Source organism: Pleurodeles waltl, chromosome 7, assembly GCF_031143425.1.
Source record: "Pleurodeles waltl isolate 20211129_DDA chromosome 7, aPleWal1.hap1.20221129, whole genome shotgun sequence".
In the NCBI taxonomy this organism is placed as follows: Eukaryota; Metazoa; Chordata; class Amphibia; order Caudata; family Salamandridae; genus Pleurodeles; species Pleurodeles waltl.
In genome coordinates this window covers 939092109-939107100 of record NC_090446.1, presented here as the reverse complement: position 1 = coordinate 939107100, position 14992 = coordinate 939092109, and the positions used below count along the sequence as shown (strand labels likewise).

The 14992-nt window shown below is 45.0% G+C and overlaps 1 protein-coding gene across 1 annotated transcript in view; it reads left to right on the top strand.

Moving 5' to 3' along the window:
* ADAM19 (ADAM metallopeptidase domain 19) overlaps window positions 1-14992 on the top strand; it is a 238525-nt gene that overhangs the window by 49492 nt on the left and 174041 nt on the right. Inside the window, exon 6 of the mRNA XM_069199648.1 lies at window positions 9367-9559. Coding sequence (XP_069055749.1) covers window positions 9367-9559 — 193 coding nt within the window. The remainder of the gene's footprint in view (window positions 1-9366; window positions 9560-14992) is intronic.

Below are 14992 nucleotides of genomic sequence, written 5' to 3'. Positions count from 1 at the left end.
CCAGGACCCCAGTGCTCATAAGTTTGTGGCCTATATGGATGTGTTCCCTGTGTGATGCCTAACTGTCTCACTGAGGCTCTGCTAACCAGAACCTCAGTGGTTATGCTCTCTCTGCTTTACAAAATTGTCACTAACAGGCTAGTGACAAATTTTACCAATTCACATTGGCATACTGGAACACCCTTATATTTCCCTAGTATATGGTACTGAGGTACCCAGGGTATTGGGGTTCCAGGAGATCTCTATGGGCTGCAGCATTTCTTTTGCCACCCATAGGGAGCTCTGACAATTCTTACACAGGCCTGTCACTGCAGCCTGAGTGAAATAATGCCCACATTATTTCACAGCCATTTTACACTGCACATAAGTAACTTATAAGTCACTATGGCCCTCATTCTGACCTTGGCGGGCGGCGGAGGCCGCCCGCCAAAGTCCCGCCGTCAGATTACCGTTCCGCGGTCGAAAGACCGCGGCGGTAATTCTGACTTTCCCGCTGGGCTGGCGGGCGGTCGCCTTCAGACCGCCCGCCAGCCCAGCAGGAAAGAGGCTTCCACGATGAAGCCGGCTCGGAATCGAGCCGGCGGAGTGGAAGCTGTGCGACGGGTGCAGTTGCACCCGTCGCGTATTTCACTGTCTGCGCAGCAGACAGTGAAATACATGTAGGGGCCCTCTTACGGGGGCCCCTGCAATGCCCATGCCAGGGGACCCCCCCTACCGCCATCCGGATCCCGGCGGTCAAAGACCGCCAGGGTCAGAATGACCACCTATATGTCTAACCTTCACCTGGTGAAGGTTGGGTGCTAAGTTACTTAGTGTGTGGGCACCCTGGCACTAGCCAAGGTGCCCCCACATCGTTCAGGGCAAATTACCTGGACTTTGTGAGTGCGGGGACACCATTTCACGCGTGCACTATACATAGGTCACTACCTATGTATAGCGTCACAATGGTAACTCCGAACATGGCCATGTAACATGTCTAAGATCATGGAATTGACACCCCAATGACATTCTGGCATTGGGGAGACAATTCCATGATCCCCGAGTCTCTAGGACAGACCTGGGTACTGCCAAACTGCCTTTCCCGGGGTTTTACTGCAGCTGCTGCCAACCCCTCAGACAGGTTTCTGCCCTCCTGGGGTCCAGCCAGGCCTGGCCCAGGAAGGCAGAACAAAGGACTTCCTCAGAGAGAGGGTGTTACACCCTCTCCCTTTGGAAAAAGGTGTTGGGGCTGGGGAGGAGTAGCCTCCCCCAGCCTCTGGAAATGCTTTGATGGGCACAGATGGTGCCCATCTCTGCATAAACCAGTCTACACCGGTTCAGGGATCCCCCAGCCCTGCTCTGGCGCGAAACTGGACAAAGGCAAGGGGAGTGACCACTCCCCTGACCTGCACCTCCCAGGGGAGGTGCCCAGAGCTTCTCCAGTGTGCTCCAGACCTCTGCCATCTTGGAAACAGAGGTGTTGCTGGCACACTGGACTGCTCTGAGTGGCCAGTGCCATCAGGTGACGTCAGAGACTCCTTCTGATAGGCTCTTACCTGTGTTACTAGCCTATCCTCCTTCCTAGGTAGCCAAACCTCCTTTTCTGGCTATTTAGGGTCTCTGCTTTGGGGAATTCTTTAGATAACGAATGCAAGTGCTCATCCGAGTTACTCTGCATCTCTCTCTTCACCTTCTGCCAAAGGATCGACTGCTGACTGCTCAGGACGCCTGCAAAACCACAACAAAGTAGCAAAGACTACTACTGCAACCTTGTATCGCTGATCCTGCCGCCTTCTCGACTGTTTCCTGGTGGTGCATGCTCTGGGGGTAGCCTGCCTCCTTCTTGCACCAGGAGCTCTGAAGAAATCTTCAGTGGGTCGACGGAATCTTCCCCCTGCAACCGCAGGCAACAAAAGACTGCATCACTGGTCTTCTGGGTCCCCTCTCAGCACGACGAGCGTGGTCCCTGGAACTCAGCAACTCTGTCCAAGTGACTCCCACAGTCCAGTGACTCTTCAGTCCAAGTTTGGTGGAGGTAAGTCCTTGCCTCCCCACGCTAGACTGTATTGCTGGGTACCCCGTGATTTGCAGCTGCTCTGGCTCCTGTGCACTCTTCCAGGATTTCCTTTGTGCACAGCCAAGCCTGGGTCCCCGACACTCTAACCTGCAGTGCACAACCTTCTGAGTTGTCCTCCGGCGTCGTGGGACTCCCTTTTGTGTCTTCAGGTGGACTCAGGTTCACTCCTCTTCCAAGTGCCTGTTCTGGTACTTCTGCGGGTGCTGCCTGCTTCTGTGAGGGCTCCCTGACTTGCTGGGCGCCCCCTCTGTCTCCTCATCCAAGTGGCAACATCCTGGTCCCTCCTGGGCCACAGCAGCATCCAAAAACCCTAACCGCGACCCGTGCAGCTAGCAAGGCTTGTTTGCGGTCCTCTGCAAGCTTCTTCACGACGTGTGACATCCATCCTCCAAAGGGGAAGTTTCTAGCCCTCTTCGTTCTTGCAGAATCCACAGCTTCTACCATCTGGTGGCAGATTCTTTGCACCCTCAGCTGGCATTTCCTGGGCATCTGCCCACTCTCGACATTGTCGCGACTCTTGGACTTGGTCCCCTTGTTCCACAGGTACTGAGGTCCGGAAATCCACTTTGGTTGCTTTGCTGGTGTTGGTCTTCCTTGCAGAAACCCCCTATCACGACTTCTGTGCTCTCTGGGGGTTATAGGTGCACTTTACACCTACTTTTCAGGGTCTTGGGGTGGGCTATTTTTCTAACCCTCACTGTTTTCTTACAGTCCCAGCGACCCTCTACAAGCTCACATAGGTTTGGGGTCCATTCGTGGTTCGCATTCCACTTTTGGAGTACATGGTTTGTGTTGCCCCTATACCCATATGTTCCTATTGCAATCTACTGTAACTTTACATTGCTTGCATTACTTCCTTTTGCTATTACTGCATATTTTTGGTATTGTGTACATATATCTTGTGTATATTTGGCATCCTCATACTGAGGGTACTCACTGAGATACTTTTGGCATATTGTCATAAAAATAAAGTACCTTTATTTTTTAGCATATCTGTGTATTGTGTTTTCTTATGATATTGTGCATATGACACCAGTGGTATAGTAGGAGCTTTGCATGTCTCCTAGTTCAGCCTAAGCTGCTCTGCTATAGCTACCTTCTATCAGCCTAAGCTGCTAGAAACACCTCTTCTACACTAATAAGGGATAACTGGACCTGGTACAGAGTGTAAGTACTCCTTGGTACCCACTACAAGCCAGGCCACCCTCCTACAGGGACCATATTGCTCACAATTGTTTTAAAAAAACAGGAAGCTTGTTCATTTACAATTTAAGTCCCAAACTGCAGATTCACTTCAGAGGACAAAAATACTGCTGAAACCTGATAAATGCAGATAAAATAAATCTGTTTCCCACAGGTAAGACCACCTCCCTTTCAAAATGAATTTCTGTGATGTGCCCCCTGGTTTCACAGTCATTGTAAATTCATTGACAGTTCACGGATGCTCGACTCTGGGATCCTGGGCGTCACAGGTTTCCTCTACTTCAAAGCCATCCCTCCTAAAATCATCATCACAACACACCCTGAGATTTCCCCTTCTGGCAGGGGCTTCAAGTCGAACTCTGAACAATCTGCTGCATGAATCAGTAGTTATCACTCATGCACATGTGTTATAAAGAGATTGTTAAGGCAGTGGACTACTATAATTAAATCCAGGCCAGGAAATAAGTAGGAAATTAGCCACGTGTGACAGTTTGTGGTGGGAGTTTCAGCACCCACCTGAGGTTGCTCACCTAAAGACAAGAGAGTGAACTCTAGCCACAAAGGGGGAGAAGGGTGGCGAGATAAAACTGGGAAGTGCTGAAGATATAAGACCATGCTCTGACCCAATTGCTTCTTCCACTCACTCAACAAATGAGAGCAATATCTTGCAAAATATTCTGACTATTCAATGGATTCCGCCTCCAGACATAGGGGGTTAGTACAACTTTGGAGGAGGTGTTAATCCGTCCCAAAAGTGACGGATATACCACCAGCCGTATTACGAGTTCCATAGGATATAATGGACTCGTAATACGGCTGGTGGTATATCCGTCACTTTACCGTCACTTTTGGGACGGATTAACACCTCCTCCAAAGTTGTAATAACCCCCATAGTCACCAGTCAGGACAGGCAGCATCAGTGCAGTTAGGGAACGTTCTACCTCTGGTGAGCCTACAGCAGTGATAAGTGTTGCATGTGACGTATCAGTCTGCAATGACAGCCCTTCATACCACACAATTCTGTTTTACTGGCCTAGACCAATATACATGTTTGCCTCCAAGCTATCAGTCAAATAATCACTTATACAGGCTACGACTCTGAGTTCAGATCTAATCTCCTGCAGTCAGAAAGACTGCTTTGGTGGCTGACGGTGCAACTGTACTAAAACAGAATAACAAATACACCCCACTTGCCATAAAACAAGTATTAGTAGAATACACAAGGAATCAAAACAATGCACATTCATACAGTACATTCTGTTATTTCAGAAATTAATTAGTTATCAAAAACTCCACAAACTGTAAACATGAATATACATAAATGTGACATATAAAAAGAAGACACAAAATTAAGCACTCAATGCCCCCTTGATTGACATAGACAGTTATTCAGTCCTTATTAGAGTTTTCCTTCTAGTTAACAAATGAAGGCCTGGGGAAGGGGGTACTTTCATCTTGATGGTCCCCAAGAAACTTAATATACATAATGGGGGTTATTACAACTTTGGAGGAGGTGTTAATCCGTCCCAAAAGTGACGGTAAAGTGACGGATATACCACCAGCCGTATTACGAGTTCCATAGGATATAATGGACTCGTAATATGGCTGGTGGTATATCCGTCACTTTACCGTCACTTTTGGGACGGATTAACACCTCCTCCAAAGTTGTAATAACCCCCAATGTGTCTTCACTTGAAATATTGGGGAAATGTCCTGTATTGATCACACACTCCTCTAAACTCTGTATCTACCGCCAACGCGTTTTGACCCCCTTTGCATGGGATATAATCATTTTGTGCTGTCTGGAGCCTTAAAGAACAGCAGGAAAGCTTAGACTCTTTGTGACTCGTTCACTGCAGCAGCTGGATGGAGGGAGGACTGCTTAAGTATTACATGGCAGCACCTGGGGAACCATGCACCCCCACGTGATTTAATCAAAGCAAGTAGCTCACGTGTCCTCTACTCATTTGGCTATGCTGGTGTTCTCATTTACAAAGGGCAATGCCCTGAGGATGACCTCATTAAAATTATGGCGTCCTATTTGTAGAAAGGTCGAGACATGTGAGCTGCTCATATATAGATTATTGGAGTGTGTGATCAATACAGGATATTTCCCCAGTATTTCAAGTGAAGGCACAATACTTATATGAACTCTCTTGGGGACCATCCACATGCAAACATCTCACACCTCTGGGACTTCATTTGTTGGAAAGAAGGAAGTGTGATTCATTTTGTGTCTTCTTATTGTATGCAGTATATTGATATATATTCGTGTTTACAGTTTATGGAATGCTTAATAACTAGTTTTTGAACTAACACAAAGCAACTTATGAATGCACATTGTTTCGATTATTTGTGTAGTATATTAATTATTGCTTGATTAACTTCAAGTGTCTTTACATTCTCCTTTTAGAATATTGATCTCTCCACGATGAGCCTTAGCAGGATCAAACCCAGTTTCGTCAAGCCAAAGGTGCAACGTTGGCAGTTTAAACTAAAAAAAAAAAGCATTACACATCTGTGTCCCATAGATTGCTATCTTGAATGTTGTTGCCAAAACAACAACCAGTAGCAGTTCAGTAAAAACGTGGCCCTAGAATGACTCGGCGTACTTCCTTTATTCTACTGTAGTTACTATCACATTGTGCATTCTGACATTGTTGGGACTTTAGCAGTGGTTGACCCCCCTCTGTCATTGGTTAGTTCCCGGGTCAGCTGCTGTGGCCCAGTGTTGCTTTCCAGGAAGCAGGGCTCAGAGGGACCATTCCAATACACTCTGAAAGCAGATGCCCAGGTTGACAATTCTTCTCTGGAGTAGTCCAGTCACAATCGCCTTTGCAGAAAAGTAGATCTTTGGGTCTGGTCCAGTGTGGAATTCTTCCAGCCATATATCCAAGCTCGGTCAGCAGACTGCACGTGTGTGATGGCTGCAGACGCCGGATACTGGGAAGGAAGCTGGGAAGGAGCCAGACCAGCTGTGGAGAGAAGTAATCCCCGGTTGACGGCTGCTCTTGCCTGATGTTTATCCTACTGGTCTCGTGTTACGTATTTCAGCGGGAATTTCCTCTACTCTATAAGCTTTACATTCATTCTTGCTAGTCACTCAAACCAGTAGCGGTGATTGAGCCAACAAATTAACAGGGGTGTTCGAGCCAGAGCCGACTTAAGAATCGGTTCTGGCTCTAAGAGCTCATGCAAGAGCAGAGCCTTGAAAATATCTAGCATGCAAATCATGCAACACGGATTTTGTTAGAATATGATAAGGTGTCTTCATAATTCACGGATCTGTATTTCTTTAATACATTGAATCTTTTCACCATAGTGGATCAGGTTATTTGAGAAGTATTTGTTAAAAGTGAGAGTTTTAAAACATGAACTGAAAAACATTCCTTCTCCTCCTTTATAACAATGCTGTTTCTGAACGAAGAGGCAAGTCATGTGTCATTTGTATCATCATATCTCTATACTAATTCACCACTAATCCTTCTTGGGTCCCAGAGTAGCATGCTACTCGCCGAAAAGCGCTTTGACACCTCATCAGGGGTAGTAAGTGCTATATAAATGCAATTACAATTACAATTTATGTGGCTTAAATTCTTCTTATCGATGGAGCAACATTGTAGCCTATTAAACAAAAGAGGTTTTTGTACAGCACAATTCTGTACACACGTATTTGAAGGTGCTCTCATAAGTTAGAATGAACAAAAACGGAGTCTCAGGGAAATAAAGTATTTACCTAGGATCCCTCAAGCAGGCCAATGACGAAAACCGGAATTGACCCCATATTTTCCAGTTTGATGCTGGGCAGTTCAGCCACTTCACAGGTATATCTTTCGGATATCAAATGTTAATGCTGTGTCCTTAAATCTTAGAGGGTGAGACTAGAGCATGGGTGACAGGTAGAAGCCTCATTTATTTTTCACAGTTTTACATAGCACAAGCCTTGTCCGAAGACATAATAGTGTTGCACAATACACACAGATTACAATACACTTTTTTTCCCCACAGCACAGGAAGACAGGGTGGGATACACAGGATGCCGAGACAAGGATGAATTTGGAGTTGGTTCACCCTGTTAATGGTTAGAAGCTGTAGCCACTAGGCTATATCACCTCCTGTGAAAGCTCGGCTCGTTTTGGTTTCGAGGTCCCATGAGGACCTCAAGCTGAGCCAGAGCCATTCATCTGGTTCATCCTGACTCAAGCTTTCAGTGACTGTGCCCGCCTCTACAAACTGACACAAAAACAACTAGCTAGTCACACCAAGTGGCACAGAGTCACCAGCTACTCACACCAAGTGCAACAGAATCACAGTCTATGCAATGAGTACAAGAGGGGCACAGAACATACATTTCGTGTCCTTTTGCATCTCAAAGAAAGGTGCCAATGAGTGGTTTTGGAGGCTGAGTCTATTGAAATTAATAGAAATTAAATATTTTTTAGAGAGTGAGGACGGTTTTGAGGGTGGGTGATCCCTCTGAAATATCTGGCAGGGATTTCACTTCTTTAGAGGTCGCAGATATGTCTAAGGAGGATGACAACAACCTCCAAATGAAGGTTTGTTGAAAGGGATGGCATAACTGGCTACTCTCACCAAGTAGCAAAATTTACTAGCCATTCACACTATGTGTCACAGAGCCAATAGCCATTCACATCAAGGTTGCCATAATCAAAGTGCGAAAGAGTCACTAGCTACCTGCACCAAGTGTGAAAGTGATAGCAGCAATCCACACTCAGAGACAGTGACCACAGGGCATCTAGCTACTTCCACTCAGTACCATGCAGCCACTGAGTACCACAGAGTTAACATTAATTCCTGCTTGGGACCACAGACAGGGTAGTCACACAAAATCTAAAGAGCCACCACCCATTCACACAGCAATACAGACCCAGCAGCTATTCAGGGACGGCTCCTCCATTAGGGTGGAGTAGCGTTACCAGCCCGCCAGCAGTAGCAGCTACAAACCTTTTACTAAAAAACGATAATAAGCTATGTTTATTATCGTTTTTTAGTAAAAGGGGTGGGGCCACGGGCCTTGACGAGCACTAAGGGGGAGTGCACAGCACTCCCCCCTCAGTGCGCATGTATGTTTGGCTGACTGTCTCAGGTCGGCCAAACACACATGAGCCTTAGGCTCTCTGCAGCCCAGCAACACAGTTGCCGGGCTGGAGAGAGCATGCACAGGCTTCCAGTCTGCCTGGGAGCGCCTGCTCTGAGCAGCATTAGGATTGGCTGCAGGGCAGGCTGGGAGCCTGTGCCTGCAGCAGAGAAGCAGATGGAGATGTGTGGCGGCGGCCATGGAGGTAAGTGTTTATATATATTTTAAAATTAATTAAAAAAATATTTCCTCCACTCCTCTGTGCACCGCCCTCTCCTTCTGCGCGCCGCGAGCGGTGACTGCAGCCATTCACTCCATGTACTGAGGAATTAGCAATACTGCCAGCTACAAAGTCACTGTTTACCTTAGGGATTAGAATTGCTTACAGGTGGAAGTCATGGCCCATGTCTAGGACAAAGGCTGCTGGTCACTACTGTCTGTGGAAACCAGTGACCAGTCACAGTTGTACAGCTCAGCACGCAGTATAATCCTGCCAACAGGTCTCCTTGGCACTGTGAATATCTTGGGCAAACGTAAGGACTGCCCATTATGCTTGCACAGCCAGGAAATGTTAAGCAGCTTTTGGAATGACTGATGTTAACAGAGGATGAGCTACTGATTCTACTTTCAGCAACGTGAAAGTGGTTGGCCTAGTTCTTCCAATTCTTTCTGAGCCCACCAAAATGCAATTTACTGCCTCTTGTTCAGTGTATCTCTCTTCTTTGGTGCAGTCTGTTGTTCGCTGGTTGGGTGATCTCTCTTTCTGGTTCTTATTGTCTCATGTTTGTCTCCTTTCCCTACCTATATACTTTCTTGTGTGCTATTTGGGCATTCTTTATTAATGTGTCTTGCATTATTTTGTTTCCCAGTCACTGTTGTATGCTCTCTGGAACTGTCTTTTGTTTTCTGAATCTTTGATGTTTTGCTGCCTTTTATATACAGACAGTCTAACCTCTCATTCTGCCTCTGTCATTACTTTTTTGCTAATTGGATGATCTCTTGATGGCAGGGGTCTGATCTCCTTGAGTAGTAACCTCAGTTACTTGATAGAGCCTCTACCAGGGGACCGAGGGCTGCACATCATCTACAGGGCAGAGCATTTCAAGATTCATGGAGGTACTTGTGGGCATCAACATCCTCAGGCTGTCCCTGACGACTGGACTAGTGGGATTACCTCTGTCGCCAGCTCAGGGCATCATCGGGTAAGACACTTTTTGTAGCTTCTAATCTGTCGTCAGGATAAAACTGGGTTAGGCACACCCATGTATTCTATGCATATTTCAGGCACTGGAACAGGTGCTAACCCTGGACCCAGCCTTGCCCTGGGTACTACTGTGTGAGGCATACACGCAGTACCTATCCTTACCTAAGTAACAGCGACGCCTTCTAATCTTGTGTTGTAACATCAATGAATAATTCACATTCCCAGCTTCATACCTTATTATAGGTTTGCAATTGGTGTGGTAGATCCTCAGATTCTAGCCTCGTTTCAGGACACAGCACTAGTAGGCACATTTCAAATCTGAAGTAGCACTGTTTTCCTGTCTCTCCACACATATCCAAGACTGTCATCTGGTCAAATACAGAACTCTTAAAGATAACTAGTGGTGAAATTGCATTGGGATAAACACAGGAACCATGGTTTTGGAAATGAACAAACAGTTGCGGAGTAAAATATGTTAAAATAGCGTACAAAAATATAACTAGTGGAAATTAGTCTTAAACCTTTGTATGATGAAGAGGTCTTTACATATAGTAAATTCTTTAGTTCCTGGACATAGCATGATGGATATGATTGGCTGATACCTGTTTGATAAAGTCCCAATGGAATAAAAAATCAAGACAATATATATTTTCTTCCCTTTAGTACTTGCACTGGTGTTTGCATCGCTGAGTGACTTATGAAAGGGTGGTCTGTTATAGGCAATAGAGGGCCTCTTTTGGGCTGGAGCACAAACGACCACAAGCTACATTGATTTGGTTGCACAACAAAGGCAGGCTGTGCGGCATCTTAGGACTACTTATGGTACCTTAAGGTGAGTCATGGACCTCGGTGCACGTGCATAATTGGGTTCAGGAACACAGAGTTCTCTTTCAGAAGCTTTAGTCCCTATATAGCTCACAGGGCTTTTTCAGGACCTGGCATCATAGAGAAGGACCCAAGGATTGCTATGCCTCTTGAAGAAGCTGTGCATGGACATGGAAAGGACATGTTGCCTACTGCCCTGTTTTGGTTTGTGGAGTCGGGTGATCTGATGATCTAACATGAGAGGGTTTTTGAAGGATAAGTTTCCATTCTTCAGGACGAGGGCACAGATGCAGATTCAGGTCCCCAGTGGACAGAAAAAGTCCATGCTGCTGTGGATTGGGTGTAACACTTGCAGCGTCCCCTGGAAGTCTGAGTTTATAGAAGACCCCCGTGATGAGGTTTTTCGCTCTTTCTTGAATTCCCAAAAGAGAGTATGATGCCTAGCTGTTGCCGCAGTGGCTGTAAAGCATAGGTGGCTAACTGCAATAGCCAGTTACTGGCCCATCTGTATCGAGAAAGGACCCTGAGAAGAGAGCATCTTGGTCCACACGGATCATGGTGACCAGGTGCCTTCTTGCTATTATAAGAGCATTGAGACTTCTGAATTGCCCTCTTGCGGGTACAGTCCTGCAAACCTGACCAGTGGCACCTTGCTGCTATAACATAGACAGCTAAGGTTGCTCAGTTGCCCACTACTGGTAGCGAGGGATTAGAAGCAGCAGTTTGTTCAGAGATTTGGTTTATCCAGTTACTCACCTGATTGGTGGTGTGGACCCAACTTCTCACATCTTTATTCTTGCTTACCTTTGTTGATACTTATGCTATTCATGAGCTTGTGTATACACTTGGACTCACATTTACAAATACTCTGCATTGGGTTTGTGTTACCTTCCTAACGCACACCCAGTGCAAAGTGTAGTGGGATTTATAATCCAATGCAAATTGTAATTTACATTGAGGGGATGTTCCATGGGTGGTGCCGGTCGTTTCCCATAGCTCGCTGACTAGGGAAGATTATTATGTTTCTCTTATTTAGCTGTCTGTGTGAATACTCTTTGCAACATTCGGGGATTATTTAGCAACCGGTAATCTGAAGTCCTCTGTTGTGGAATTACATAAGTGAATAGAAACTGTAACTTTCTTTGGAACCCTGCATATTGACCACAGACATACTGATTGGCAGCAATATAAACTCCGAGGTATCGACTTGGACAATCTCACCAAAGGAAGTATACTTAGGACAGTGTACATTTACTATTGCAACTCCACATATGCGCTTACCTTAACAATCTTCGAGTCAGTATCGAAGAAAGGCTATAGTTTGAAGCCAATATTGTAGTGCCACACTTTCTCTGGTGAGACTGTTTAATGGGTTCCATCTATTTTGAAACAGAGTACATGTGGGCATGGAAGAAGCCAAACCTGCAGTTCTGAAGGTGAGAAATGCCCTGATGTTGTTTGGGAAGGAATGCCACCAGGCCTTCAGAAAGAAAAATATTCTGTCTTCCTATAAGATAAGACTTGCTTATCACAAAGCTGAAATGCTTTGAGGGGGACTCTAAGAAATGCTGTAAAGGTGTGAGTTGTGGCACCCAAAATATAGAAGCAAACATTGACGCCAAAATACCAAAATACTCAACAACTGCCGCCAGAGGGTAAATATTTGAGTGGCCCTTTATTATTCATTCTTCATCTAAACACTTTCAAGTTTTATGGGGTGCTGCAGCACTTCATGCATCCCTAGAACCAGCAGCACTTACATTACCCTCAAGTATTCTGGAAAGTAGAAAACTTTCTGAGGGACAAAGAAAGTTCTGATCTCCCAGGACAGCCAACAATCCCCCAAATTGAAGGAAGGTGGCGGTGGTTAATTGGTTCACAGAGGGAACGCTGTGGCCCAACAGAATACAGACAAAGCTGAATGCCAAATGCATTTTTTAAGGAAAATCTGTCTCGTGTCCAATAATTTGGAAAGAGTATTGCAGCTGTGTGTCTCAAAGTTAATTTTCCCAATTTTTACAGGAGGAGCATCAAAGAGTCTTGGAAAAAAATGTGGAATGACAAAATCTGTTGTCCTGTATGCCAATACGCCTCATCAATGTGGAAGCAAAAATCTTTACTAGAATTACTCTGAATAAAGTTGATTCATGAAAAGAGGGTCAAAAGCTGGCATGATATGTCCAAGGAATATTTGGCATGGGCATTTTCTCCATTAACCAGCCATGTTTCTACCAATTTCTGATCAATAAATAAACAACCAGAAAGAGGCTTCATCACTATGCTACTTTCTTGTTACTTTTCATAAGCTTTTAGCTTGTTCCAAAGAGAAAGGCTACAGAGAAATTTGAGGAGGACCATCAGGGACTCCTACCTGCTCCCCATTTAGGAACCCTATTACTGCTCAATAGTGCATGTTCATTATGGCAAAGCAGGCCCACCATCATGGAGATTCCAAACCGATATAGGGATAAGTTAAGAGTGCCTTGAAGCACCAGTTTTATTTACATTTTATGTTCAACACCTACTTCAATACCTGAGAGGAGTGACACAGGACAGCCTCAGAAATAAGATGTAAATACCGTTGCTGCTTCCTGTCGAGTAATCTACATTCTATTTTCCAAAAAGTAGACAATGCCCTCCTACAGCTTCTGATTCACGACAAAATTGCAATAATAAATGAGAGAGAGTTCCATAACCAAGTTCTGGGATCCACAATCAAAGTAAGGTGCGTACAAGAAGTTACACATAAAAGAGTTGCCTTAAAAAATGATGCACTTCTAGTATTTGAGGACCAGCAAATCCTCTCTGCCAGGATTGACATAGCACATATTCAGCGTAGCAAACATCTTGAGAATTGCAATGGCAGACATGTAGAAGTAATGTTAACAAGACTTTAAAACATCTTTGAAGTAAAACTGGCTCCAAATTTGTCCACAGTGCAGAAATCTGAAGACTGGACGACTCCACCACAGCTGTAGAAGCAACACAATGAAGCACTCCCCCCATCTCCTCCCTAATGGACTGCTAGCATTGATAGCAAGAAAGACCGCAGTGCATTATGCGTTGAAGAGAAGTGCATCCAGAGGTGAACAGCAGAAACACATCTGCAGGCCTGAAATGGCCACGTCTGAATCACCACACCCACCCTCCCAGAAGCCTGCAATGAGTTTCATACTTACAAGGTGGTTCCTCCTCAATTAAATAAGTGCTCGAATCGAGACAACTTCCCAAGGACAGACCAGGCATCTTTCCCAGAAAGGTACCCACCAGGAAAATAGAAGAATCTACGGCAGATACCATTAAAACGGAAGAAACGCGCCCCACCCACTCTGAACACTGGATCAGAGAAGTAACATGATCTGCCCATTCACTTTCCCGTTCCTCTTTTTTGTTTTTACTTGGGTATTTCCCCTAACAGCGGCTAGTTAAGTCTCTCCTTTTCCCCTCTAGTTCACCCCTTCCCAATTTTCGAGGAGTCATCATGTAATTACTTGGGCGTGCCACAAGTAAAGCTCTTGCTTCTTTGTTTTTTATGCGGTTTGCTCTTCATTTTTCCTCCCGCTTTATGACACCTTTTTTCATGTGTTATGTATTGTATTTAGCCTTTGCATTTAAAAAGCCTACTGTCTGAATACAAATACTAGTCTGATTCAGAGTGTTTGATGCCCTTTTCGGGGGTTGGGGGAGTTCATTCACACACCAAATGACCATTGGGAGGTCCTTTTGACCCCCCAAAAGGAAGGGAGAGTTGGAATAAAAAATGAATTTCCTGTCATGAAGAGGTGAGGAAATCTTTATCGCCCCTGCAGTTTTTCTGAGACTGACACCTTCAACAAACCCCGCTGCCATTTAGAATCATCTAAAACGAGGGATTTAGGATTGAGAGGATTTTTAGGATTCAGCCACCATGCTTTGTTGCAGAATGGCAGGACGTCCGCCCGGAGAGGTCATGTCAAAGTGTATGTATCAGGAGTGAGGAGCTGCAAGTCTGTTTAAGGGCGTCCAGGCTGTCCCAGCATCTTCAATCTCACGCTGGCACTTTTAGGAACTCTTATGTAGTGGAAAATAAGTCATAACCTGAGATCCCCTTTGGAAAGTCAAAGCAGCTCATTCACGCCAGCAATGGCTTCTAAGTGCTTTTAACTGCAAACTGCACTGGTCCTGCCGCAGACTACAATTCTTTATCAACATATTAGGGGATTTTATTGATCAACAGAGGCGTTTGTGACTAATCCACTACCCAAGAGAAAGTAGTACTTCTAAAATGGATTAAGAAATAGAAAGTAGATGTGTTTTCATGAAACTCTTCTGTAAAGAAATATGACAAGTTCTACCTGCGTTAACTATAAAAATGTACAACCACTTTTGTGTCTAATTACATCTAGGAATAAAGGTATACATGAGTATGCTGCTTAAAGCATGTTTGAATTTTGCTTACACAACTGTGAGAACTACATTCCTCTGAAGGCTCTTGTGCTGAGGAGCAGATACCTTCTTTCACTCCTTCAGGTTATGTTAGATTAAATTAAAGAAGATCGAACCCATATGAACTATCCTGTGGTAATTAGAAGTATCTCCTACATACGAGATATCATGTGGTACATGG